The sequence below is a fragment of the Urocampus carinirostris genome, chromosome 5 (genome assembly GCF_059441175.1).
Source record: "Urocampus carinirostris isolate Australia breed hairy pipefish chromosome 5, RoL_Ucar_1.0, whole genome shotgun sequence".
NCBI lineage: Eukaryota > Metazoa > Chordata > Actinopteri > Syngnathiformes > Syngnathidae > Urocampus > Urocampus carinirostris.
Genome location: NC_142353.1, coordinates 37,345,292 through 37,373,246, shown reverse-complemented (window position 1 = coordinate 37,373,246; position 27,955 = coordinate 37,345,292). Strand labels below are relative to the sequence as shown.

The following is a 27,955-nucleotide window of genomic DNA, read 5'->3' as shown; positions in this document are numbered from 1 at the left end:
TTCCTCAACGACGTCATTTTGAATTTCAAAGTAAATTAAAACATACTATAATTTAAGGTTTACATCAATTATCTCTGCAATACTTAGTAAAAGAAAATCAATTTCTATTATAAACTCTAAATATGATCATAAATAAAATTCTATATACTTTTTTGGAAGCAAACACTAGCCTTATAACTTGTTTTGACAAGCCCAGGAATTAACTTCCCATTTGGCGTAAAACGCGAGGTAGAAGCTTCCGGTCCTTTTCGGTGTCACCTCGTCCCTCGTCCGGCTCGCTTCGGCGGGGATGCTGCACGAAGCGATGGAGTTGAAGTCCCCCCAAAACACTCAAGCGGTGGCCCAAGTTTAACATATAAAAACCCAACGCCGAACCGAAAAGGAATGGTTTATTAGGATTATAATAAATGTATATGTAAATATTTGCAAGATGAAACTGCTAAAGCCGAGCTGGGTGAGCCACAACGGTAAGTGTGCGAATCTCTTGGCTCAAGTTAGGGCTTTTGTTTTTGTAGTCGGTAGTGAGTCCCTCGGGGACTAATGGCGATGGGGGGCAAAAGCCGGTGGATGTCCACACTAATGGTGAATTTAAGTTGTATCCGAAGTATAGTTTATGTTCATTAAGCAGAAAAAAAATCCCACCAGTGCAATTGTTTGCTCACCCTTGACACTTAGCTAGCCCCCCTCCCGGCTAGCCTTTAGTGCTAGCCAACACGGTTCACTACTGTCACTTTGCTATGTTAGCAATTAGCACATGTAACGGCTTACACATTTGAGCTGTTTCCTGTTAGAAAGTCTCGATCTATGCATATATTTTATTTACAGTCACACGTGACTCTTTCACTCCCTCCTTCCATTTGAATTGTAAATGGTCTGCATTTCTATAGCGCTTTGCAAGTCAATGAAGACCTCCCAAAGCGCTTTACAATGTGCTTCACACTTACCCATTTACACCCATACTCACACACCAATAGCGGCCATGCAAGGCGCTGAGCTGCTTATTGGGGGCATTCGTTCGTTGGGGTTGTCCATCGATTCGATGATGACCATCTTCTTTTATTTGTGAGTCTGCTGATGTTTGAACAGTCTGATCCTGGATTGTGGTCAGAGACTCAGGTAAAAGAGTATACCTGCGCAATGAGGGTTTTAAAGTGGCGTAAGGGGTGCGCTTTCCCCAACGCCACTATCTTGATTGTAAAGAAGATGGTTCCAGTGGCAAGGGAGACCCTAGACGACCGGCATCTTTCCACAACTTCAGGCGGCTAACGGGATCCAGGTCTGTTTGGAAATTGCCTCAAAGCGTGCCCCCACCAGTTTTTGGGATCACTCTTAGTCTGGACTCTACCCTTCGACCTGTTCGGCTTGGGTAACCCTACCAGGAGTACGAGACTCCCGCCGACATAGTTCTAGGGGTCATGGAGACGCGCAAAGTGCCCCACCACGATAAGGTGGTGATCCGTCGGGACACTGGGGGGCATTAGGGATTCAGTGTCTGGACCAAGGACACTTCGACATTACACGGAGGAGCCGGGCAGACATGGGGACTTGAGACTTAGTGACTTGGACTCGAGTCGACTCGAGTCGCTGTTTTTATGACTTGTGACTTGACTTGGACTTGGCAATCTAAGACTCGGGACTTGACTTGTGACTTGACTTGCCCAAGAAAAAAATACTTGGGACTTACTTGGGACTTGAAGGTGAAGACTTGAGACTTACTTGAGACTTGCACATGTGTGACTTGGTCCCATGTCTGGAGCCGGGAATCGAACCTGCGATCTCTTGATCCCAACACTTTAAGAGCATTTGAAACAATGGATTACATTCTCCCCGTTTGAGGTAGCACTACATCTTGCCAGTTAGTTTTTTGATCTATGCATTGGCCGGTGACCCTCGTGAGGGGAAGTGGTGGAGATAATGGATGGATCCCTGCATTCCCACACGCAATAATAATAGCAAATGCTGTTCAATAAAATCCCACGCAGTATCACTTTATAGGCTTCTGTCAGGGTTTTAAGGTAAGCAAGAATCCCTTCTTACTCATTAGGGACAACAATATCCACAATGGAAAACAACCTGGTTCCTCTTATGTTTACATTGACTTTGCATGAAATTAGGGAGCAATTCCACGTAAAACAAAAACAATAGTCGTTTGGCTTATCGTGTAATCATGTTCGTATGGCTTCTTTTTAATTCAATATTTTTCCTTTCCATTTGACAGGCAAACCCATCTTTTCCGTTGACATTCACCCTGATGGAACCAAATTTGCAACTGGAGGGCAAGGTAACAAATATGGCACACACACAAACACATGGAGGCGTATTGTGGAGCTTATCACTTTTTAGAAACCATAACTGCAGTGCCTATGTCAAGCATTTGCCAACCCCTCTGCTAGAAAATGTGGCGTGATGATCTGGAAAACTAAAAAGAAGGGGACATGAAATGAAATGATCTGCATCTATATAGCGCTTTTCAAGTCAATGAAGACTTCCCAGAGCACTTTACAATGTGCTCCACATTTCCCAATAGCGGCCTTGCAGCCATGTAAGGCGCTAACCTGCTTATTGGGGGCATTAGGGGCTCAGTGTCTTACCCAAGGACACTTCGACATGTAACACGGAGGAGCCGGGATTCGAACCTGCGATCTATTGATCCCCAGACGAGCGCTCTACCTCCTTGGCTAATGCCGCCCCTAAATGCATGCTGATTGCTGTAGTTGCAGTCAAGTTTTCTTGAAATCTGGGCATTGGTGGAAAATCATGTGGAAAAAGAAACCTAAAAATTTTAAAGTCTGTGATGTACATTTAAAATGAATGGCTTGTGGTCATCAGGGGAGGATTCCGGGAAGGTGATGATCTGGAATATGGCGCCTGTCCTCCGTGAGGAAGATGAGAAGAATGAGAATGTCCCCAAAATGCTCTGTCAGATGGACAATCATCTAGGTATGATTTTTTATTTATTTTTTTAATAAATGTTATTGACTTTTTCAATGTCACACCTAATAAATAAAATATGCATAAGCTGGTTTTATCCCAGTTTTATAATGCTGTGCCTTGACATCCAAATTAAATTTGTTCTGTAATAGTTTACTACTATTTTTTTTTTGTTATTTAACATAAAGACACGTTAAAAATGTGACATGTATTCCAAACCTTTGTTTAGGAGCGTATCTGGCTCGTTATCTGCAGCCAAGCAAACGTGTTAGCTTTTTTGTTATTGTTTTTAATAGCACGTCATACTCAATGTGTGCGCTACCTTTTGTTATGTTCCGTTAATTCAGGGGTCCTCGATCTTATTGAAGCTAAAAGTTACTTTCGTGTTACAGATTGTCTTGAAGGAATACCAGTTTGGTATGCATTTCTAAAATAACTTAGAAGCGATTTTAGGTGGTAACAACATGATGCTTTATTTGGAAAACATAAGCCTGAATTAATTTTCTTTCAAATATTCGTATTCTTTCTTTTTGGCAGCTTGTGTAAACTGTGTGCGGTGGTCCAACAATGGGCTGTACTTGGCCTCCGGAGGGGATGACAAGCTGGTGATGGTGTGGAAACGAGCTGCGTACGTCCTTGCACACACTTGATACACCGAGGCGGGAATTTTGTTTCATGCAAAAGTCATAACAGTATTTGTTATGAGTGGCTAGCAGTATTGAACATCCTAATTAAAATTCATTTATTTTGATTTGACTTGAATTTTAGCTTCATCGGTCCAAGCACTGTATTTGGCTCGAGCAGCAAACTGGCTAACGTGGAGCAGTGGAGATGTGTGACCATTCTGAGGAACCACACTGGAGGTAAGGCACACATGACAATGTGCTAAAGGGCTGTATACAAAACCTAAAAAGAATGCGCACAACTCCAAAAAAAAGTATTTATTGAGTGATGATCATGAAGTTGCATGTGTACTGTATAGATGTGATGGACGTCGCCTGGTCTCCCCACGATGTGTGGCTAGCGTCATGTAGCGTGGACAACACCATCGTCATCTGGAACGCTCGCAAATTCCCTGGTATGTAAAGGAAAATCCCTTGTTGTCGTGCACAGTTTATCTCCAAAATCCCTGACCCGTGGTCCAAGCGGCCTTGAGAAGTTGCAACACGTCTCAACCGTTGTTTTTACTCACGCTCCCACAGATATGGTAATGTGCCTACGAGGCCACACAGGCCTGGTCAAAGGTCTGACGTGGGATCCCGTGGGCAAGTATATCGCATCGCAGGCTGATGACCACAGCCTGAAAGTCTGGAGGACTGTGGACTGGCAGATGGAGTCCAACATCACCAAGCCTTTTAACGAGGTAGACAGCAGGAAATTATCATTCATTTCTGGAGGGGTTTTCTTAGTTAAAAAAAAACGGGATTCTAATGTTTAAAGACTCAAAAGTCACAAAATTTACACACAACAGGAAAGCATTGCTCTCATTTGATCCATTTTCACTTGGGTCTGTGTATCAGTGCGGCGGCACCACTCATGTCCTGCGTCTGTCATGGTCCCCTGACGGCCAGTACCTGGTTTCTGCGCACGCCATGAATAACTCGGGACCCACGGCTCAGATTGTGGAGCGGGATGGTTGGAAGACGAACATGGACTTTGTGGGCCACAGGAAAGCTGTCACAGTAGTTGTGAGTTTTGGCTTTTTAATACAACTTTTGTGATTAAGGGCTGTACAAATAAAGATGACTTGACTAGCCTTGGTGACAAGTAACATTGTGAAGTTAAAATAATGTAACTGTTAAAGGCTCTTAAATCAAATCCCCCAGCAACGTCATTAGTGGACATAGATACAGACGCTCCCCTGCTTACGACTATTCGACTTGCGTAAATTTGCAGAGACGAACATTTTTTTCGGGATGTCGAAAAATATCCGGACATCGCTGTAAGTTAGATTTTGTATCGTGTGCACCTTTTTTCCGCCGCTACCAGTGTGTGGCGCTTTGAGAGCTCACCCAGCATCCACCCGGAAGTAAAAAAAAAACTGTTTCCTATTCCTACTTCGTATGTAAACATCTCTTCTTCTCGTAATCCCACCGCTGCCACCAATGTAGCGTGTCGTTTTGTGTGGGTAATGGATTGCTCCTCGTTCATGAGAAAATACTCAGAAACCCTTACATTCTCTTTGGAGAGCGACAACCGTCAGCACCCGTCTATTGTAAACACACCACACTCTCGCACCAACTCTCGCGACATCCGTCGCCCTACTGACATCATTCATGCGCACATCAATTCTACATCTACATCATCTCCAGCGCGCTAAGAACTTTGACATTTTTATTCTTTAATATCCCGTGAATCCATTCAATATGGTTGGTGTAAAGGAGAGGTGAGCCGTTTCCTTTGAAATAAAAGTGGACTAAGAAAGCTTGATGCGGTTGACAAAATGGTCGGAACGCTTTCTTTTTGGCAACTTTTTACTACGTAGGAGGAAGGCGCCTAACTCTTGAAGCTTATCTCCCAAAAGTAAGTAAAACTTCGCTTTATTTATCTTTATAGAGCATATTATTATATTAGATATTTATTTTTTGTTACAAAACAATACAGGTTACTTATACAAGCCTTAAACATACTTATATAAACATTAAACATACAAAATATAGCACTGAAGCAACTTACGAACAAATTCAACTTACTAACGATTGTCCTGGAACCCATCTAGTTCGTAAGTCGGGCAGCATCTGTATTTTTGCTTTTAATATCATGTCTTTGGAAAAACGATCAAGGTCCACTGTCCACACGCAAAAGCTGTTGTTGTTTTTTTTCCTTCGCCTATCCTCATTTGTATTTTTGTGTGTAGAAATTCAACCCAAAAATCTTCAAGAAGAAGCAGAAGAACGGCAGCTCATCCAAGCCCAGCTGTCCCTACTGTTGCTGTGCCGTGGGCAGCAAGGACCGCTCGCTCTCTGTCTGGGTTAGTACAACTTTTTTTGTTTTAGCATATTGTTCAAACTACTCAAGCAGAAAAGGACTGTGCTCAAGAATTAAACAGCAAAGTCGCATGCACAAAAGTACAGTCCCTGCAAAAGTTTTTTTTAAACATTTGTTGGAAAAAAGTTTCAATGGGGAAAAATTGTGTCGTTGCACCTTGGAAGATTTTGATTTTGAATATCCTACAACTTATTCCTCCATATAACTGCTGTCTGAATGATAATCAAGATTTTAGTTTGCTTCCCTGAGCGTTTATTGATGTCACTAATGGTGTTTTACGTGTTTCTTGCAGCTGACCTCCCTTAAGCGTCCTCTGGTGGTCATCCACGATTTGTTTGACAAATCTATCATGGACATTTCCTGGTGAGTTTTTTTTAGTTTTTTGTTTTTTTGAATGATTGGTAGCCTTAGCTTCTTCAGCACAAATCTGTCATAGTAATTCGTTTGCTGTCTTTTGATTGATATGGTTGTGGTTTGCTCCATCACATCATATATTGACACTACCAATAAAGAATGCCCCTACACATTTGATATCCACGTTTTTTTTTTTTTAAATAAAAGCCTGATTATTTGAAGGGGGAACCAGAATTTCTCATTTTATATCAAGCGCTATAATTGTAGTAAAAATATCCACAATCATGTGTAAATCTCCTCTCTCAAAACATACAAACTGCCTCTCATTTAGAGGAATGTCACATTACTGCAATATGGAGTGTGGATTTTATTTGTTATTCCAAACATTTGTTTTCATTTTCTCTAATTGTTTTTTTTTTGTGCTAAAGGACTTTGACGGGTTTGGGAATGTTGGTGTGTTCAATGGATGGTACTGTGGCCTACTTGGACTTCTCACTGGACGAACTTGGAGACCCGCTCAGCGAGGAGGAAAAGGTCTGCCCCCCACGGACCTGCCGAATCCTGAACCAAATGACTAAACATCTAATCTTTCTCAGAACACCATCCATCAAAACATTTATGGAAAAAGTCTGGCTATCACGAGCACACAGGAGTCTCACCTGGCCACCACCATCATTGAGAACCCAGAGATGCTTAAATACCAACAGGAGAGGCAGAGCTCAGCACAGAACAATTCAAGAGTGGCCATAGATTCCTCCATGCCCAAACTCAAGAGTGTGATGAATGGAGAGTCTCTCGAGGACATCAGAAAGGTGAGAAAGAAGTTAAGTCAACCTTTACGCTTGACTTCTTGTTTGACACCACCTTATTTACCATTGAAGAACTTGCTGAAAAAACAAGTGGAGACTCGAACACCCGACGGCCGAAGACGAATCACACCACTGTGTATCGCTCAGCTGGACACTGGGTTAGAAGTTTTTAATTAGCTTTTTTTCAGGCTAAAAGTTTTGGTCTTTTTCTAAATGCTGTTAGCACTAAACTTAAATAGAATATTGACAACCACACAATGTGAGAAATTATCAATGAATGTCAACCTTTGCCGCCAACATCTCATTTCTTTCTTATTTATTCCTTAGTGACTTCTCGCCAGCGCTATTCAACAGCGTTCCCATCCTGCCGTCCTCCTTGTCCAACCAAATGGCCCCTCAGCTCAGCACTGACTCCAGCCCCGGACATGTGGTGGTTGCGGCCGCAGTCCCCCCACAAGGGGGGCTGCGGCTCAACCACGACCCCACGCTCGTCCCACCGCAACTGCCTGCTAACTCTATCCCTAAGAGCCTGGAGGACACAAAGGACCAGGTTCTCCCATCCACTGTCAAGGCCGGTCTTATGCTGTCGTCTGCCTCCAAGATTGAGCCAATGAAGGCCTTGGATTCGAGGTTCACTGAAAGGTCCAAGACCACGCCAGGAGTCCCGACCGCCATCACCTCTACCGTCGGCCTGCCGCCACTTGACAGGTTAGAATTTCAATCAACTTTCCTGCTTCATGAAAAAAGCAAATACTATCCAACCGAGGTCCCGGTACTTCAAAATGTTTACAAATGCTGTCTTAGACTATACTTAAGGTTTGGGATAAGTCTGATTAGGCTTGATGACAGTGATGTTTGAGACAAATGGTGCATTTGAATTGAATTTTCTTTATTGTCATTAATAACATTATAGTGAAACATTGTATGCCACGCGTCTACATGGCACTCTACAGTAAACGTGATAAAGACTTTAAATAGAAAGATAAAAGCGGTTCAGATAACTAGGCAAAAATATTTATAACATAGTGCTTAGAGACTTGTCTAAGTTATAATGATATAGTTAAGAAAAAAAAATGCATCATGTAATAATGTCAATATTTTTTTCTCATTAAAGTCTTAGTTTCATGTTTACCCTGGAATCTTGTTGCAATAAAATTTTTGTGGCAAATACATTTCAGGGAACACGTGTGTCCTGGTTAAAATCTTCTTTAGAGTGTTTTTTGGATGTGACAGGGTGTGATTGTTGATGTCGGGCGTGCGGTCGATGTAATGTGGTTGGTGTCTTGGATTTGATTTGGTATTGTGACAATTGTGCTGTCTTTGTCGATTGGTTGATGTTGAATATGCTATTTGTGCGTATGATGTCACATGATTGATGACTTGTTGCATAGGCGTGTTATGTGACATTTTCCCTAATGATTACTTTCTATCTTTGATGTAGTTTCTTTAGTAGGTTTGACATTTTTGCGTGTCAAGTATTCTATGTAATGTCACTAACAATTCTTGGAAAATGGTTAAAAAAAAGGTCAATCTTTTTTTATCGATTTCAATATGTGATGCAGACAAATTGTAGGATTGTGTCTGCTAATAACCTTGTGTTTCCTCTGGCTCATTCAGGCCAAAAGATGTGGCGGCATCCATCCTCAAGGACGTGAAAGCCAAAGAGGACACTAGCAGCGACAGTGAGGACAAGATGGCCTCCATCAATAAAAACTTGGCCCTGTGCAAGCGCAAACCAGAGCCCCTGATGTTGGATGCCTCTGAGGTGGTGGAGAAGCGCAAGAAGGGGCGGCCTCGCAAAGACAAGATGGCGCCGCCTGTCATGAACCAAACCTTCACACAGGTAAATAAATAAATAAATGAATATATAAACAAATGAAAGAAAGTAAGAAACTTTTGCGAAATCTTTTGAATAACACATTTCGCGTCAGTCTTTCTTATTACCTTATACTAAAGTTACATTTATAAAAGATTGCATTATAAAGTTGAAAAAGAAAACTAAAATAAAAAAATATATTTAAAAATCACAAAATAAGAATTAAGAGTGGGAAAGGTGAGATGGCACAACATTCATTTGGACAGGTAACTTAAAATTAGTTTCAGAAATTATTTTCCCCCCATTTTATTAACACTCCACTTATTGAAACATGAATATTTTGTTTGTTTGTTTGTACATGATTCAATTGTTTGTTTGTTTGTACATGATTCAAATTGAATCTTTTCTTCCGGCGCCGTCACGAATGGCAGCCACTCCAGCAGCTCCCGTGTTATTTTCGATTGTTCTCGATTGTTCTCAGCTCAGGGATGCTGCTGGAAATGTGAATTTCCCTTCGGGGATGAACAAAGTATCTATCTATCTATCTATCTATCTAAATAAGTTGGACGTACATTTTTTTTTTACTCACGGGTGCCATCTCCTGGCTTGTGTCATCATTGCAGCCTGTCAGCTTGTTCATGATGCCCGTGCAAATATGTGCATTTCTTTTTTTCCATCTTTCTTGGGGTTTGGGTTGGAGTTTGGACTGTACTCTAAGGAGGCCTCTTCTTACTTTCACAATTTTCATGTTACTGAATAAATAGAAACAAAAAAACCTGCGGGACAAAATAAAATGACTTGACTTGTCAAACGTGCCATCACTCTCCAGCATGCTCCGTGCCCCCGTTCCTCTTACCCATTGTGTACTGCTAAGAACAGAGGGACAAAAACATGGCAGTGAAATCAAATATCAGACACATGCAAGCACTTGCTACTTCCATTTTCCTCTATGCTTGCGAGACATGGACTTTCAGAGCAAAACTGGAAAAGAGATCCAGGCCGTGGAGATGCGATGCTTCAGTAAACTTCTAGGCATCAGCTACATAGCCCATGTGACAAACGAAACAGTGTGCAACACCGTGAGAGGGCACATTGGACCCTACGAAGAACTGTTGTCAACTGTGCGCAGACGAAAACTTCAGTGGTATTGTCAGGTCACAAGTTCATCAGGACTGACCAAGATAATTCTCAATAGCGCAGTCCAAGGGGGCAGGAGGAGAGGAAGACCGAAAAAGAACTGGGCCCACAACCTTAATGAATGGAGTGCTGCCAATTTGCCACATTCTAATCACAGGCCAGGGACCATCAACAGTGGAGAAGGCTGTCAAGGGTTGCATCCTCATTGTTGCCATGACGACCCATGCGGTTAAGGGTTCCATAAAACGTGACGATAAACGCACATCGCTTGGCAGGTTGGAGGCCAAGTGGAAACATATATTGCCCTGGAGAGGGATGGGCGCCACACGGCTGTACTTGCCCCTACAACCCTATTGATTAAGGGATTCAACCAACCAAGATAAAAGCAGATATAGGCGCGGCAGAAAAATAAAGCATGAGCGCTCTTTGAACTCAGCTGGGCATTGTTGACACATACCTAATAGAGACAGTGTATAATCTTCACCTTTTTAAGGACATCTCAAACAACACACCCCACCTTTAAGTACAGGACCAATTATGGGAAATAGGAGTTTGAAATGCTTTAAAAGGCTTAAGTAGAATTAATGAAAAATATATAGTTTCAACAGGTATTTTAAGCATTTGCACTTTCTTTACCAGGGCTCACCAACATTTTTTTGAAGCTCAAGCTACTCTTTGTTACCAATTGGCAAGAAGGGCTACCAGTTTGATATTTTGTAAAATGAACACTTATGTTATTCCTATGTTGTTTCTTAGTTCAGTTAAATGGTCTTAGTCAACCACTACAACATCATGACAGTTACAAATCCAATATCCTGGAAAATCACAATGACCCATCACTGGTGAGCTATTTTCAACTCTGGCCACATCTGGTCTAGACAGCCGTTTGTTACATTTGTGGGTTGTTAAAATTTATGGTAAATATCCTGTCTTGGTGGCTTGTGTTTATTATTATTTTCTTCTTTTTTTTTAAGTCAATTTCTCCCCCTGAGAGGGAGCCCATCAGAGCTGCGGCAGTTGTGGTGACCCCACCCACTCGGGCAATAACAGCTGTCCTTAAGCTGCCAACGCCAAGTTTCCAGAAGACCTTCAGCATGCAGGTGATTGTGAATTTAATCAAATCAATAAACCGGGTTTGTACAGGTGCTTGAAATCCTTTAAAATGAATTTTAGGGGAAAGTGCTTGTATATGCCTAAAATTGTTGCCATGTTTTTCAACAAGTCTGCCCAAAAATGTTGCCAACACTGCTCTCTGGTGGCTTTGCCAATGCATTTTTTTCTTCCATCTTGATTACCTGCAGCTGGTATTAGTTTGTATGGTATCGTCTCACGAAACGTCGTTGCCCCATACTTAAGCAGGGCACTATGAAATGTTTGTTAGTGCAAGGATTTAGTATCAATTATGAACATTGTGAGCCATGCAAACAATTAAGGTAGCATTTCCTATTGGTAAATCGTAATGGGAAACACTTCCTCCAACTGAAAATGTAAGCTACATATTACATTATTAGCCAACACCTATACGGAGAGAGATTTGTCTTAAAAATGTACAGACTTATTGCTCAGATCCACAAATATATTTGCAATTAAGTCAAGATCCAAAAATCATGCACTTTAGATTAAAAATCTCATGTCAATTGCAGATATATTTGAGGTTCTGCAAAACACATGATTCACATCGGATTTCTCTTGAAGAAATGGAAAAAATTGTCTTTGAATGTCCTTAAAAGGTGCTTGAATTTGACCATGAAAAATTTGTACGAACCCTTAATACACCAAAAGATAAAAAAAACAAAGCAGACTCTTTCTATTTGTGATTTTGAATGTGCCTGTGCGCACAGGTAAGCGTGGAGCCGGCGGTTTTCGTGGAGGTGGAGAACGAGGTGACGTCTGCAGCCGGTTCCAGGCTGAGCCAGCTGCGATGCACCCGAGATGGACGCGAGTGGAACACGCTCCTGCCCAGTTCGGTGATGGCTGCAGCGGGAAGCAGGTGAGCCTCGAGCACCGTCTTCTGTCTGCTCTCCTCAACCAATGGACTCAGAAAAAATCACGTGCCTGATGTTTTTCTCAAATTGGAAGAGTCGGTGCCAGCCAATTTCCACATTTTCACTTTGCTAAAGAAAAACCAGTTGTAGAGCTATACAGGACATGTCAAAGCTTGAACTTTGAGCTTGATCTTACTACGAAAAACATGTGTGTTTATAGCTCTTACCATTGTTTAGTAAATAACAATTGAACATTGCTAAGTTTCTTGAAATACTCGTTTCCCAGAAAACTTTCGAAAAAAGCGGCTTTTTGTGAAAAGATGCATTTCAAGAAGGGCTTTCACCCCAGTGCTTTTCTTTGTTTTTTTTACATTTGTGATACCGCTTATATCTAAACAGTGCTTTCCATAAGGGCAGCACGGCGGCGCAGTGGTTAGCGCGTGTGCGGCACAGTTATGTGGTCATGAGATCGAACCTCCTGTGTGGAGTTTGCATGTTCTCCCGTGCTTGCCTAGGTTTCCTCCGGGCACTCTGGTTTCCTCCCACATTCCAAAAACATGCATGTTAGGTTATTTGGCCGGTCCAAATTGTCCCTAGGTGTGAATGAGAGGGTGAATTGTCTGTCTCTGTGGGCTCCAGCACCCCTGCAACCCTACTGAGGATAAGCGGTGCAGATAATGGATGGATGCTTTCCATAAACACAAGGGCACTTTGCTTGCTAAACTACATTTTATTGCAAGAACACTAAAATGCATAAACGATACATGAACTTTTGGTCACCATGGCGACTGCGTTCCCTCGGGCAACTGTGTTCCTGCGGACATGAACAAATTGTCATCTCTCTCCAACCACATGATGACAGGTTATTTTTGTTTTGTTTTTAATGAATAAGCTCTTTCGAGGAGTTTATTGCCTATTACTAATTACTACACACTAATTTCCTGAAAAAAAGAAAGCAAGACTATGAAGTGGGGGCTTCCTTGATTTGTGGACATTTCTGGACAAATATCTGATCAAAACCACTCTGGCTGAATAATGGTATACTGAAATAAAGCCCAGAGTTTTAATACTTTGATGAGTAGCGCCAGACCGTTTATAATAGTTTTTTAACCCTTGGATGCATAAGTGGGGTCAAAAATAACCCCATGGGTTGTTATTCTTCAAAACCTTTAAAAATAAGAGATCTAATGTTGTCATATTTCAGGTATTTCTCATTTCTTCCCCACAGCCATTACCACCCTAAACAGACACCGCACAAAAAACTGAAAACTCTTGCAAAAAACTACCTCACACGAATGTAAAATGGTACTCACGGACATGCTGACTGCACTATGTTTGTTCACTGCTCAAAACAGACCCCGCACAAAAAAACTGAAAACTCATGCCAACACTACCCCATACGAATATAATGGTACTCATGTCTATGTTCTGGCACATGTCGACTGCACTACGTTTACTGCTCACCTTGCACAATGTCTGACCATTTCTTTTTTCTGCACTATGATGTCTATGTTTGCTCCAATGCATATGCTGACTATTTTTTTGCACTATGATGACTTTGCACCAAATGCAATATTGCACAACCCTTACGATACCAACGGTATCACGATAACACTGTATGTAACATCCCACATGCCGACATTTCTTGTGTAAATACCATGTAAATTATAACTATAGCCTTATGCCCCTTGTTTTGTTTTATAACCTTATCTTCTCTGTTCCCTTATCTTCTTGGCTCATACCTCACTGTGAATGTGTAAAACTGGAGTGTCATGCCCAATTTCGTTGTCACAATATGTTAACTCATTTTGTAACAATGACAATAAAGGTATATCCTATTCTATTCTATTAAATATTTTTAACATGATGCCATTAGTATTTGTATCGTTTTCCACACTCATTTTTGACCCCGTTCATGGAAGAGTGCATGTACTGGTATGTTTTGCATCCAAGGGTTGAAATAAAACAAGACAAACTTATTTTTATGTTTTGGCATTGAATGAGCTAAGTGCATCTTCTTTGTCCTCAGTGAGATCCTGGCCGCAGCATGCCAGGACCGGACATTGTCTGTGTTCTCGTCCTGCGGCCGCCGCCTGCTGCCGTCCATGCAGTTGCCTACGCCCGCCTCCGCCCTCGTTTGCTCCGCCCACTACGTCATGGTGCTGACTGCCGAGGCCACGCTTTCTGTCTGGTCAGTTTAGAACAAGGGTCGCTGACCATTGTGAACCTGGGTTACTTTTTTGGTGACCTATTAGAATTTCAAAAATGGGAACTTATGGTATTACTATGTTGTTACAATGTTATTACTGTGGTAGCTCTTCATACGGGCTGATTTGAAATAAACACTAGTTCCCAACTTCCATATTGCGTCAAAGTGAACCCTAAATAGCAGTCAAACACATCTTCCTGAACATTGTAAATGGTCTGCATTTATATTGCGAATTTCAAGTTAGTGAAGACCTCCCAAAGCGCTTTACAATGTGCTTCACACTTAGCCATTCACACACACCAATAGCAGGGTCAGCCATGCTACCTGCTTATCAGAGGCATTAGGGATTCAGTGTCTTGCCCAAGGACACTTCGACATAAGCTACTGAGGCCCCAACTCTAAAAACACATTTAAATAGTAATTAAAGATAAAAAAATGCAGTAATTGGCTATTATAGAGCATGCAAATCTCTCACCTCTAGTAGAAATTCAATGTTCTGAAGTTTAAAAAAAATGGGGGTGACCTATGTGAATTGAATAGATCTGATGAGAAAACGTTTTGAGGTGGGTACCCCACGTATAGTGAAATTTCCCAGAGTGAATCAGACGTTTTAGGTGGTGCGTTTGAATTTAAATCAATGTAGATAGCGTGGGCAGGAGTACTCTATTTATTCCTATGTTGCTAACGTTTTTTTTCATTGTCAACCTTTTTGATTCACGGTACCAGAGACTAATATTAAAGAATGGAGAAAACAGAAAGTCATCCTGAAAAGCTCGAAATAAACGCTGCATTAATTAAATAAAATGCGATTTGTTTTAAATATCGCTATAATAAATGTATGCGTGAGATGCAGAGGATGGCGGGGATGCAAGGAGCACTCACGAAGATCGGATACCTGTCATCTTATATGTTTTCCCTGTATTGTTTAAAATGTTTTTTATCTTTTTAAGTTATGTACGCCATGTGACAATTTTATACAGGATTATCTTTTTTTTTTTTTTTTTTTTTTTATCAAGGACCAATTTCGACATGCCCTCTCTGGCTCTAATCTGGATTGTGTGTGTCACAGGTAGCAGACAACAACGTCATCGTAAATACTAATATTATCGCCGTATTATACATAGTCTGTCTTGCTGTTAGAAGGTGCTATGTTGTATTTGTAAGGGTTATCATCACTTAATAAGGAGGATTTACCACCATTTATATGGGGATTAATTAGCAGAAGTTGACAGGTATGACATCAAGAGACTGTTGATGATACGTAAGCACTTACTGTACACTCAAAATTGAAGTTACTATAAATTTGAATGAAAGTACATACACAAAGAATTCCCGCACATTTTTTTTGTCTGTAGTCGTTTGCATGTGCAAACTGGACAATCGGTTGCGAGCATTGAGCAGTCCTGAGCACTGGGTGGTCTTGTATGGTAGCCTCTTGGACTGCTCGTGAACTGGATTTTGTTTCATATAGCCAGTATAGCAAAGATTTTTGTTCCAAATATAACTTGTATACAGAAATTTCCCTGTTTAGAGTACTTGTATAAAGAGATGCCACTGTCTTATGTTATTACCAGGTTTTATTTATTAGAAGTAGGGTTAAAATAAACCCAGTTAAAGTTACTCTGGTGCTCTTAAGGGGCTATGTGGTGCACATTTTGGCAACCCCTGGTTTTGTAGTCTGTTTTTAGGTAGTTTCAGTTGACCAACATGAATGAAATGATGAATTGACGTTAATTATTTTCATGAAGCCATGTGTCTTAAATTCCTCATTTGATAATGACGAACGTTGATGTCTTTGTCTTTTACTTGCAGGGACGTCCATAAACAAAAAGCTCTGGTCAAAAACGAGTCCCTCAGCACCATTTTGTCTGGTGAGGCCTGCCGCTTACTGTTTCCTCGCTGAGACCATCCCACAAAAGCAGGCATTTTGTTGACACCTGTGTGTTTAGGTTCAGAGGTGACAGTGTCTCAGTCTCTGCTGACTCAGCATGGCATCCCGGTCATAGGCCTGTCCAACGGCAAGTCCTTTTGCTTCAGCCCTTCCTTGGAGACGTGGTAAGACACAAACCTCGTTTTTGCTTCGTCAAAATTAACCAATCACAAAGCACTTACACACACACACACACACCGGTGACTGACTCCTATTGGCTCTCTGTTCAGGACGCTGATTGCAGATCGAGGAGATTGCCTGGTCCAATGCGCCGACTTTAGGAGCTGCCTCCCTACCCAGGATGCACCCTGGTCCTCGGGGCCTTTGGCTACCATGCAAGGACGCAACCTCAAGTAAGTAGCTTCCCTAGAGCGCAGTGGGGGGAAACAGGGCTACAACTTATGACTATTTTAATAGTCTATTGAAACGTAAAGTCGAATAATTGGATGATTATTATTCTTAGCAAAAAGTTGATTTACTTATGTGGTGAAAAAAAGGTGCAATGAAGAATACTTCTTTTATTAAACATATTGCAGATTCCTACTAAAGTTAAATAAAAATGCCCAACCTAAAACCAATAAGGCACGACGCTTGGATCTAATAAACAATAAACAAGTAATTATTTTCATCCTGTTAACATAGAACAGTAGCAATAGAACAGTAACCAAAACAAGTATTATGTACATTTTGTGAAGTACATTTAGTGTTCAGCTGGAGTCTAACGAAACAACTTACCAATTTTCACCTGTTTAAAATCATGGACGGTGTTATGAGTGCACTGCAGGAAAGAGGTCTAAATGTAGTGGAAGCTAGAGCTCTTGTTGGTGATAGGAATGAGTGGAGAGGTGTTGTAAAAGGATAGTGGGATCTTTAGACGCGTTCCAATGGATGGGCAGGGCACCTGTATGATGCGGCAGGGTTAAACCAGTGAAAGCTGTCGGGCCCTGCTGTTGAACAGAAGAGTGTGTTATGTCACCCTGACCCGAGTGACATGGCCGCTTTCTTGTGTCCCGTTTCATCTGGAGGGACGAAAGCATGACCAACTTGGGTGCCGAGGTGCTTAACTTGTTTGGGTGTTTAGGCATTTGGGTTGGCCATGGTCCCCCAAAAATTTTGTTTGTGTTTTTTGCTACTTTTTCCTTTTTTTCTTTTCTTTGTTTTTGTATACCTGTTTGTCTTGCTGTCGGTCACCCCTCTTAAAGGATATGACCAAGGTAGACAGATAAATAGATAAAATCAAACTGTTTGAACGACTAACATTTGTCGTTTTTTACGTTTTGTTCCTCAGACAAATTTACAATTGCGTTTGTCAGGTACAACCTAGCATAACGCTCAAGCTCCTTTTTATAGCGAAATATACACATAAAAAAATTCAATGCGTGTAACCAAAAACCCAATTGTCTTGGAAGTCACTTGATGCTTACAGAGGCGAGTCAGATTCGTTTAACTTTCCAACTTTTCTCTTTAAATGTTTGTGCAGTAGCAAGGTGCTTCCATAAAAATACAAGGTTTGCCTTGCAAAATTCGCCTTAACACATGCATACACATGCAGGGCCTTCCCATCTTCGAAGCTGCATGCACCAAACCCAGCAAAAACAAAGAACTTTAGTGAATGACACAACAGTGACAGCATTGGGTGAGTCACTGGACTGACTGGGTGGATACTCCGCTGACTCCTCACATCAACTGCGACAGCAGATAACACAAATGTAACAAAAATGGGATTGGAATTTTCACTTTTTCCTTTTAGATTAATGTCAAATAAATTATTTGGTAAGACTTTTTTTGCAAAATCAACAGCTTTTTTGGTATATACAGTAAGTAAGCTGATTACCAGTTAACATTCCTATGACAAATGACCATATACCGTATTTTCCGCACTATAGGGCGCACCGGGTTATAGGGGCACCCCCAAAAAATAGTTTTTGGTCCCATATCTTCCATACATAAGGCGCACCGGATTATAAGGCGCTACAATGGGAACGTCGACAAAACAGTCAGATAGTTCAGTCAAACTTATTACCCCTTTAACATTCCCAAAGCTTGCAAAGAAGCAAATATGTGTCTCAGACATATACGGAAACAGTGTCTGTACGATGTCACTCAAATGCATTGTTCCAAATATCATTCGGAAGGTTAAAGTCTTGGGATTCAAGAAATGCCAACCATTCCTTGGTTTCAATTTTCTTTTTCGCTCGCAACTTTACTGTGCATATGACAATAAACACTTGGAATTGAGTTTAATTTAAAAAAAGACCCATCACAAACATCGAGATCACTCTGAAACAAGATACTGGGAAAATATATAGCCGGAGTAGCTCACCGAAGTCGTTGCGTTCAATAATAATGTGCAACCATGGCCCTCTTATATCCGTGAGTGTAGTAAATCCAGGAGAGTAAAATATTTACAAATACAGAATAGTAAAACATGTTTTTTCTATGCCATAGACAACCAAACTTGCTATTCACATTCATCTTTTTCAGCCAATTGCAGGTTTTGTTTTGCCCCTTTAGCCTATGCGAGCCTGTAAATGATAAAAAGGATCTGCCTCCTTTACCTCCAAATAACTTTAGCCAATAGTGATCGATTCAAATGATGATTGGCTGGGAAATGAAACGTCGGCATATGTATCCCAGCACACACCGCGGACGACTTCGCCTTCGGGGGAAAATCTTAGTTGCGACTTAATATTGATCTATATATAAGGCGAGCTGTATTATAAGGCGCATTGTCAGTTTTTGAAAAAAATAAAGGCTTTTAGGTGCGCCTTTTAGTGCAGAAAATACGGTAAGCATGACTTGACTTTTATTAGCATATTTATTAGTAATCTAAAAGTGATGGAAAGTAGTCTATATTAAAATGATCTAGTTTTGGTATTTGCACTTGATGTTGACGTCTTGATATCTATCTGTTACGGCTAGAGACAGAGACGCTATTGCGGAAGAGCGACTCTTAGCAGAGATTATATTCATGTAGGAATGCATCTCCGTGGAAAAACGTGTCTGGCGACAATAGTCGACAACAGAATTCATCGGCATTGATTTCTGTTATCGACTTTTGTCGCCAACATCGACAAACCGTCGAAGCCCTAGACGATATGTGAAAGAGTAAAACGGCACTCTTCTCTGTTTACATCGCGGCAGCGCCGGCCGGTTGGCGTCCCGCCTGTCGGCCGCCCCGCATCTCCGGCAGCAGGGCATGACTCTGGCGTTCCTGGAGAACCAGCTGGCGGCGGCCCTCACGTTGCAGTCAGCGTCTGAGTATCGCTACTGGCTGCTCATCTACGCGCGCTTTCTCGTCAATGAAGGTGAGTGAACGATTTGTTTAGAGACGATTATTGGTTGTGTTACCTATCTCGGGTCTAATGACGATGACAGTTAGTTGACATTTCTGCTAAGAAATTTCAGTCTGGTTTCGGGGTATAGAGATTGCTGGTTCTTGTTCTATGTTAAACACAGACACAGGGCGCACCCCACCGTAGGGCACGGGAGCCCTGTCCTTGTGGCCGGTTTATAACAACATAGAGAATAGAATACAGTGGGACCTCGCTACTTCGCGGTTCCGCGTTCGCGGGTTCAGAGCTTCGCGGGTCTAAAAAATAATAATATTTAAATAAAATATATATATATTTTTAAGCATTTTTGAAGTTACGTCGCTACTTCGTGGTTCCACGTTCGCGGGTTTAGAGCTTCGCAGGTCTAAAAAATAATAATAAAATAAAATAATTTTTAAAAATATATATTTTTTTTTTCTTTAGTATTTTTGAATGGGCGTCGCTACTTCGTGGTTCCACATTCGCGGCTTCAGAGCTTTGCAGGTCCAAAAAATAATAATGATTTAAAAAAATAATAATAATAAAAATAAAAAAATATTTTTTTTTTTAAGCATTTTTGAAGGGGCGTCGCTACTTCGCGGCTTTTCACTTTTCGTGGGTGGTTTTGGTCCCCATTAACCGCAATAACCGAGGGATTACTGTATACCTTTATTGTCATTGTTACAAAATGGGTTAACATATTGTGACAACAAAATTGGGCATGACACTCCAGGTTCACACATTCACAGTGAGGTAAAAAAGCCCAGAAGATAAAGGAACAGAGAAGAGAAGATTATAAAACAAGGAGGATAAGGTTATAGTTATAATTTACACAATATTTACACAAGAAATGTCGGCATGTAGGATGTTACATACAGTTTGGTATCGTAAGGGTTTGTGCAATTATACATTTGGTGCAAAAATAGTCATCATAGTGCAAAAAAAATAGTCAACATTGTGCAAGGTCTAAACATACAAGTGTGCGTATTTAAAAGTACAACAGAGAAGACCGGGTGGAAAGATTTGTTAGCCTGGAGAGGAATGGGCGCCACCAGGCTGTACTTGCCAAAAGGAAATGGTGCCCTTGTGACCCAAGTGGTTAAGGGAGACACACAAGCTATAAAGTTTTCTCCTTGGGGATATCATCCGGAGACACGGAGTCTAATTCCATAGTTACGCAGACGACACCCAGCTGTACATTGCCTTGTCCCTGATGACGCAAGTCCTATAGATACCATTTTGAAATCTGTTTTTAATAGTCGACACTTTCAAAGGAGATGTCATAGGATGCCGGTTTGTTATTTAGACTATTATTGCACACAGTTTTCGGTTGTTTTGACTATCCATGCCGTTATCAGCCAATCATAAGGGTGTTCTTCGACATCCACATACTTTAGGACGGATCCGCTTTTGCAACCTGGGATATGTAATAAAAAGAAAGAGTTTAGGGTAGAGCCTCTAGAAAAGGTCTGGAGGCTTTTCTACCTGTTCTCTTTGCAAGTTTGAAAGCCATTTCTCCTTATATCAAGCGTGTCTACTAAGGTTTAAACTTATTAATAGGCATGTGCATTTTTTGTGGTAAATTCCTTACACCTTACTGGTTTGTGTCAGCTTGAAACATTCAAGCAACCCAGTGGTAAATGTCAATAATTTCAAGTATCTGTTCTGTAAAGTCATTTAAATGTAATGTGGAGATACCTGGCTCCATGCGAACTCATTTTTTTTCCTCAGGTTTCATTTGTTATGGGCTCTTACGAATCAATTTTCAAAATCTTAACACTTTAGCTTTGTAATAATAGGTTCCCATCTATGAATTTAATGCAATTCTAAATTGTCACCTATTTCCTATAACTACAGAAAAACAAGTTTAATAAAGTAAATAGTTATGCAATTTATTTGTGATGGACCAACATAGTGAAATCCCTGAAAATTAAATTCCAGGAAATCCATCTGTTTTATTTGTTAGCCATCTAATCCTAAAACGTTACCACCCACCAGCTTGAAATCCCTTTTTGATGAGTTGTCTAGTCGTCATTCCATTGCCGGTATATTTGTACAATGCCTGCACATAATTACAAATAAAACAAATGTTCACATTGTTACCTGATAAAAAAAGCAACAGTAGCTGTCCAAATTTCCTTAAAATCTTTGCCTGATAAAAATCCGTTTTAGATAGTTAGTCTTGGATGACAGAGACATTCCTAGAGCTCCACCAGGAGAAAAGAGAGGTCTTAGTCATTGGTCCTGAAAGTCCGAGAATAACCTTTACAAAATGTTAGCATGTGGTCCAATGGCTGAAAATTCTGAGGCCTTTTGCAGCCATCCCTATCAGTGTGGATAAGTCCATTGGTTAGTATGTGCCTTGCCATAATTGTATTTTGTTTTGTTACTATATATTTAGTTTTTATTGTATTTTAACCATTTCGTGTGTCTGTGTATTAGGTGCTTCAAATTGTTGGGTGGGGATAAAGGAAGGGATATTATTATTTCATTGTACACTGAATGATTTTATACAGCACCTGGAATGGCTATTTACTGCCTGAAAAGTGTTAACAAATGCATTTGATTTGATTTGAAGGATTAGACCTACACATTTTCTAGTGTGTATGTATGTCGGACTTAGCAGATACAATAGGCTGATATGGAAGATTTTTTGTTGAGCTGCCATCAACAAAATCCCTCAAAAAACTCATCGACATGAGATTTTTGTCCCTCCAAAATCATAACCCACCCAAGTATCCATACCAGAAAAGACATTTTGGCTATATTACGCTTCTATTCATTGGTTGTAACTCCAATAATCTTGCATCAAAGAGTCCATAAATGGACTAGGCATTGAAATCAGTGGTTTGTTTGAATCTCCTTTTAGGATCAGAGTTTAGGCTGCGGGAACTTTGTAAGGAGCTTTTGGGTCCTGTCCACAAGTCTGCTTCTACAGCCTGGGAGGCCACAATCCTGGTAGGACAAATCGAACATTTTGTTTTTCAAGGTTATCATGTCACACACATTTTTTTAGGATTGTACGCCCTCCGTAATCCTCAACTTACTTTCATTGTTTTAATCGATTTTTCATTCCGCGTTTACCTTTTTTCATTTTCACCAATTTTCATATTTCAAAAATTGAATTGACAAATAAGAAGTTATTTGAATATTGATCACCTCTTCTATTTCACGATTTTGACAGCTGCTGTGAATATAAAAAAAAAAAAATTCAATTAAATATGATCATCTGAAATGAAAACGGGAAGTCACTTTGAATAATTACAATCAGCATGTATATTGGCTGACGCAATTTTGTTTTTTTTGATAGATTTGTCGACAAATATTATTCTTTGTATGACTTTGTATATTTCTGTTCATGCCTAAGCGTTCAAAACAATTCTGCAGGGGTCTCTCTAGCTTGTGGGCACCAGGTGTCTCCCTAAGAACACATGTGTAGCCAACAGACAGGTTCTGAAGATAGCTCACCAGTGATTGGTGGTTGTGATTTTTGATAAATCTAAAATTAAAATTGTATATGTAAATTGCAGATATATTTGTGGCTCTGCAAAATACATGATTCATACTGGATATTTTCTTTTAATAGTACTGGAGAAATTGGAAAGATGGCTTTGAAAGTCTTTTAAAAGTGCTTGGATTTGTCCCTGAAAAGGGTGTACGAAGCCTGCGTGAGCCTCCAAAAAGACCCCCAGCTCTCCAACTAAAGCACACATTATGCCATCAATTTACTTTTCCAGCCCCTGTAATAATGTGTTCTCTACCATGTGGACCCTGGGCTGAAACGAGTTTAACACCTCTTTCTATGTGGCCTTCTTAACAGATGTGCTGCTTTAAATATCACGACACAAAGATGACAATGTTGCCAATATTGTTATTATTATTATTAACTCATTCAATGCCATGACATAAAAATGCATTTTCAGAAGCATTGTCTTTGAATGCCAAAATATAAAAAATATATTCTCTTGTTTTATTTTGTAAAAAAAATCTGTTAAAATCATAAAAGATTTCGCGACGCGCAATATCAAGCCTCTGGGAATGATTTTGGTATGATAAATCAGCAGTAGATCAGATATTGTCCAACCCCCTAGTGTTGCTTCCTGTATCCGGAAAATGAGTGTGTGTAGGCGGCCCCATATGGCAAGGAGCTGTAGTGAAGCTGTGTGTTGAAAAAAGAGGACCAAGTCCTATCATTATCTGTTCAGAGAGGGATGGCTTTTCGTGCACGTCTGCAGAAACGCCGTCGCCTGAGGCAACGCAATTGCCATGGTGATCGAAAGTTTATGCATAGTTTATGCCAGTGGTCAGCAGTGGTGCGGAGTGCCACTTTCAAATTTCCTTGTAAATCAGTGTTCTCGGGGCATAATGCACAAAACAGCACAGTCATTTTTTGCACAAAGCCTCATTCGTCTGTCCACGCTGGCTGGAAAGAACGGGATGTTTTAGCTCGAGGAGCCGTCATGATTCGTTCATTTATCGCACGCGTGTGTTTCGTTGGCTGGGTTAAAACACGGATCTTTCCTCTGCGAGGCGCCGAGAAAACACACCCTGAGACAAAACCCACGTAAAGCCTAACGTGAATCCTCTAAATAACACGGCGCGCAACTGAAAATGTCTAAATTTCAGGTAAAAATGCGCATTTTTAAAGTCTAATCGTTATTATTTTGCCATGCGCTCGTGTGCCACTGGTTAACCCCTCGCGTGCCGTTGCTGGCACGCGTGTCATAGATTGCCGACCCCTGGTTTATGCCGTAGTTCAGTATTCTTGCAATAAAAAAAATATTTTGTAAGCATGGAAATGAGAGTTTTGAGGTATTGCAAGTGCAAAAAAAGCACTAAAGAGAAATGTATGCTTGAAATGCATCCTTTCACGATAAAATATATTGTATTTTGTAATGTCCTATGCCTATATAGCCGCAAAACGAAATTTTCTGTAGGTCTTCAAAAAAGGGGTCCAAAAGCCAAATAAAGGCTGGCACTTGCTCTCCCAATTTGAGAAAATCACCCGGCATTGAATGTGTTAACGTTGCACTATTTTGTGTCACAGAGTGAGGAACTGGTGTGTTCTGTCTTGTAATCAGGGTTTACGCAAGCGGGAGTTGTTGCAGGAAGTCCTCCCGGTCATCGGAGAAAACCTGCGATTCCAAAGACTGTTCACAGAGTACCAGGACCAGCTGGAGCAGCTGCGCGGCAAATAACAAACGCACACCGGCAGGCAAACGCTCCCGTTTTTTTGCGTTCCGCTCGCGTCTCGGTCCGGACTTCCGCAAAAGGAGAGAGGCCCGACCGCGCCAAGCTTAACAGGTGACGTTAGGCAAATGGGCGCTTCACCCGGAACCTTCCTCGTCTATGCACCCGTCGTGAACGTGCTGCAACCAAAGTGACGTCAAAACACTCCTGCCGGTCGTGAGTTTTCACTACCGTACGCAGAATTATTTTTGTTTTCTTCTTTCTGTTTGTTTTCTTCAAATCGGCTGGTCAGTAATAGGTCGCAACACCTCACGCTCCTCCAAATGACTCATGAATAGCAGATGTGACGGTAATCATGACCGGCCTTTTTACCCGTACCGGGTTTCGTCTGTAACAGGACACTTTTTAACACATATATATAGAAATACAATAGACAATATACACACCGTATATTCTGCACTATAAGGCGCACTCCCAAAAAGTGTTCATACATAACGTGTTCCGGATGATAGGCCCCTGAATATAACTACAGTAATAGCTTCTGGGTACATATTAATGCAATGTATCAAGGTGTGCTGCTGACCAAAATCACAAAATATCGAATGCAAAGGGAATCAAACCCAAGTAGTGGCAGTAAGAGCGCTGACACATTACCATTACACCACCAATGGTACAGATAACATACATAATGGCCGTTTTTCCCATTATCACACTATTTTTACTCAAGGTACCAGAAACCATTGATTTGCATAGTGCCTTCTGATGGGTTGCACAGTTTCTCCACTGTGTGTCGATAATCCTTCTGCTTAATATGTATGCGTCTGTAAAAGCGCTTGTATATTATTTTGTTGTCAGACTTTCCGTTTTTTTTTCAATATCTAACATTCATCGGTGAAAAGGTGGGAAGTATTTTCAACTTTTGAGAACGCACTATGCAAACAGTGTTCCTGATAAAGTAAAAACAGTACGATGTTTTCTAATGCTTTGTCCTAAATCACTAGTACCACTGGGGGTTAGTGGTAAATAGTCAGCACTATTACTGCCACTGGTTCGATTCCCGTTGCATACGTTTTGCAATTCAGGTCAGCGATGTTTATCGATTTCAACAATACATGCACAATCATTGCTCAAATGCGGTATTACCGTAAATCTTTGTAGGCTAGCTCATTCCAATAATTACTGTATGAATTTCTAATCTTATCCGCCGTACTCTTCTGCGGTATACAAGGTGGCACCGGGTTAAAGGGTGCACTTTTGAATTTCTGGCCAACTTGGGGTTTTTAGGTGCGCCTTGTAGTCGCTAAAAGCGAGATGTGCCCGTAATGTCTACAAGAGTGACGAAATCCCAAACTTGTTAAATTCAGGTTGTTAAGGATTCAAACCAGGTAGCGGTGCGGTCGTGATGAACGAGAGGGTGAATTTAAAAAAAGTTTGTGAATAATGTTGAAACCGAGTCTGCCACTAGACCAGGGGTCTCCAACTCCATTGAGGGGGTGAGGTTGGGCCAAATGGGCTTTTCCACAAGAACAGCGCTGATAGAAACATTCCGCTGTTCTTAAAGGGACAGTGTTTCATACCTGCCACTAGATGTCGCTGTAATGCGTAGTGCAAGAAAAAAGGAGTCCAAACTAAGGAGACTGAAAGGGATCAAAAAGCAGAAGCACAAGATTTCTTCCCATTTGTACCCAGCCTTTCTCAAAGAAAGACAAAAAGAAGGGGAAAAGATTTTTTAAGGAATAAAAAATAGATAGGAAGAAAAAGAAAGAGGCAAAAAAGAAAACATGAAATAAAAAGTAGAGGAAAGAAAGCAAAAAGGAAAATTGAGAAAAAGGAAAGAAAGGAACTGAAGAGAAAAAACACAAAAACGGGGGAAAAAAAACTTTTTTTCTTTTTACATAATAGTTTTCATGTTTCCTCTTTTTTTACTTTTCGTCTTCCTTTTTTTCTTTATTTTTGGTCCCATTTTTCTGTTCTTTTCTTTTTTTAGTTTCCTATATCTCGTCTTTTTAAAAACAAGTAATTGGTCACTTTGAGTCTCCGCGCCTTGTCTTCCGTTGTGCTTTTAGCACTCGTTTTCGGTGGCACGGCAGAATATGGCGTCATCGAGTGGAAAAAGAATACACACTGTCCCTTTAACTTTTATATTAAGGCAGCGGGCCTCTTACTATCATCATGGTGGCCGCAAGTTCGAGAACCCCCCGTTTTAGACTTTTGTATAAAGGCTGGGGCCCTCAAAATATCGCCCTGTGGGCTTCGAGACCCCCTGTCTGAAAACACACCTGTACCTGGATGCGAAAGTGGGCCGGTTGCATCTAAAGCCATTTTTTTAAAGGTCAATGAAATCACAGCCAACCGGGAATCTCACCGTTCTGGTATGTCGACCCGATGCCGAATTCGTGTACGTCATCATGTGTTAGGATGTAATCGTTGGCATGGCAACCAGCGTGTCCTGCCTCTTGCCTAAAGTCTCGTCTGCTCTTCCGGTGAAGGGCAAGCGTTCTAGAATAGAATAATCTCATGAAATTACGAAAAAGAAGGGATCTGACACGGCCTCCTGTTTTAGAGGAGGCGAGTCGTCCCAACTTTCACGTTTTGCGACAATTTTGACTTGACTTGATGGGTCAGTTCAAACGTGCTCAGCAGTGACCCCTGCTGGTGTACTCGTGTAAATACAACGGAAGCAACTTGTCTAGACTCCTTGCTTTACTTTGGCGCAGGCTTCCTGTGAATCCATGTTCATGTATGTTGTTTTTTTTCTGATGAATGAAGCAAAAGTCCTTATTTTCTGTACATTTTGTTTTGTGTTATGGACAAGGAGAAAAAAAATGACGGCTTCAAAGAACAAAAAAAAAATATTTTGTTTTGGCTATTTTCTTTTGCTAATATTTGATTTATCTGAATTAAAACTACAGTGCTCCTGTAAACTGATCACACGGCTTTATCACTTAACAATTATATTTTCTTTTCAGGGCAGTAGCAACTTACTATTCTTTGTTTCTTTTCTTTTTTATCTTTCTATCTCTATCACTTTGTCGCTCTCTGTCTATGTCTATCTTTCTCTCTATCTCGCTCTCTTGCTATCTCTATCCATCTCTCTATGTGTCTTTCTCTATCTCTCTATATCTAGCTATCTATCCCTATATTTCTCTCTATCCCTCTATATAATTTTCTATATATCTCATTTCTAAAATAACTTGTTTAATAATGTTATTGCCAGGTTAATGATTGGAAGTAGAAAGAAGGGAGGAAGATGGAGAAAGAAGGTAAGAGGGTAAGACAGATGGCACGAACA

The 27,955-nt window shown here is 40.8% G+C and overlaps 1 protein-coding gene across 1 annotated transcript; it reads left to right on the top strand.

The window, feature by feature from the left end:
• The first annotated feature begins 264 nt into the window (after positions 1-264).
• hira (histone cell cycle regulator a) lies at positions 265-27,591 on the top strand. Its single transcript, XM_088336679.1, has 24 exons — positions 265-467; positions 2,219-2,281; positions 2,830-2,940; positions 3,469-3,559; positions 3,700-3,794; positions 3,914-4,009; positions 4,134-4,294; positions 4,452-4,619; positions 5,789-5,902; positions 6,212-6,282; positions 6,702-6,807; positions 6,870-7,085; positions 7,155-7,240; positions 7,410-7,790; positions 8,700-8,925; positions 11,010-11,135; positions 11,877-12,025; positions 14,050-14,211; positions 16,042-16,100; positions 16,179-16,284; positions 16,390-16,512; positions 19,304-19,467; positions 22,343-22,431; positions 24,555-27,591. Exons 1-24 carry the CDS (start codon positions 431-433, stop codon positions 24,669-24,671), a joined length of 3,117 nt encoding a protein of 1,038 aa, XP_088192805.1. The 5' UTR covers positions 265-430; the 3' UTR covers positions 24,672-27,591.
• The last annotated feature ends 364 nt before the right edge of the window (positions 27,592-27,955 follow it).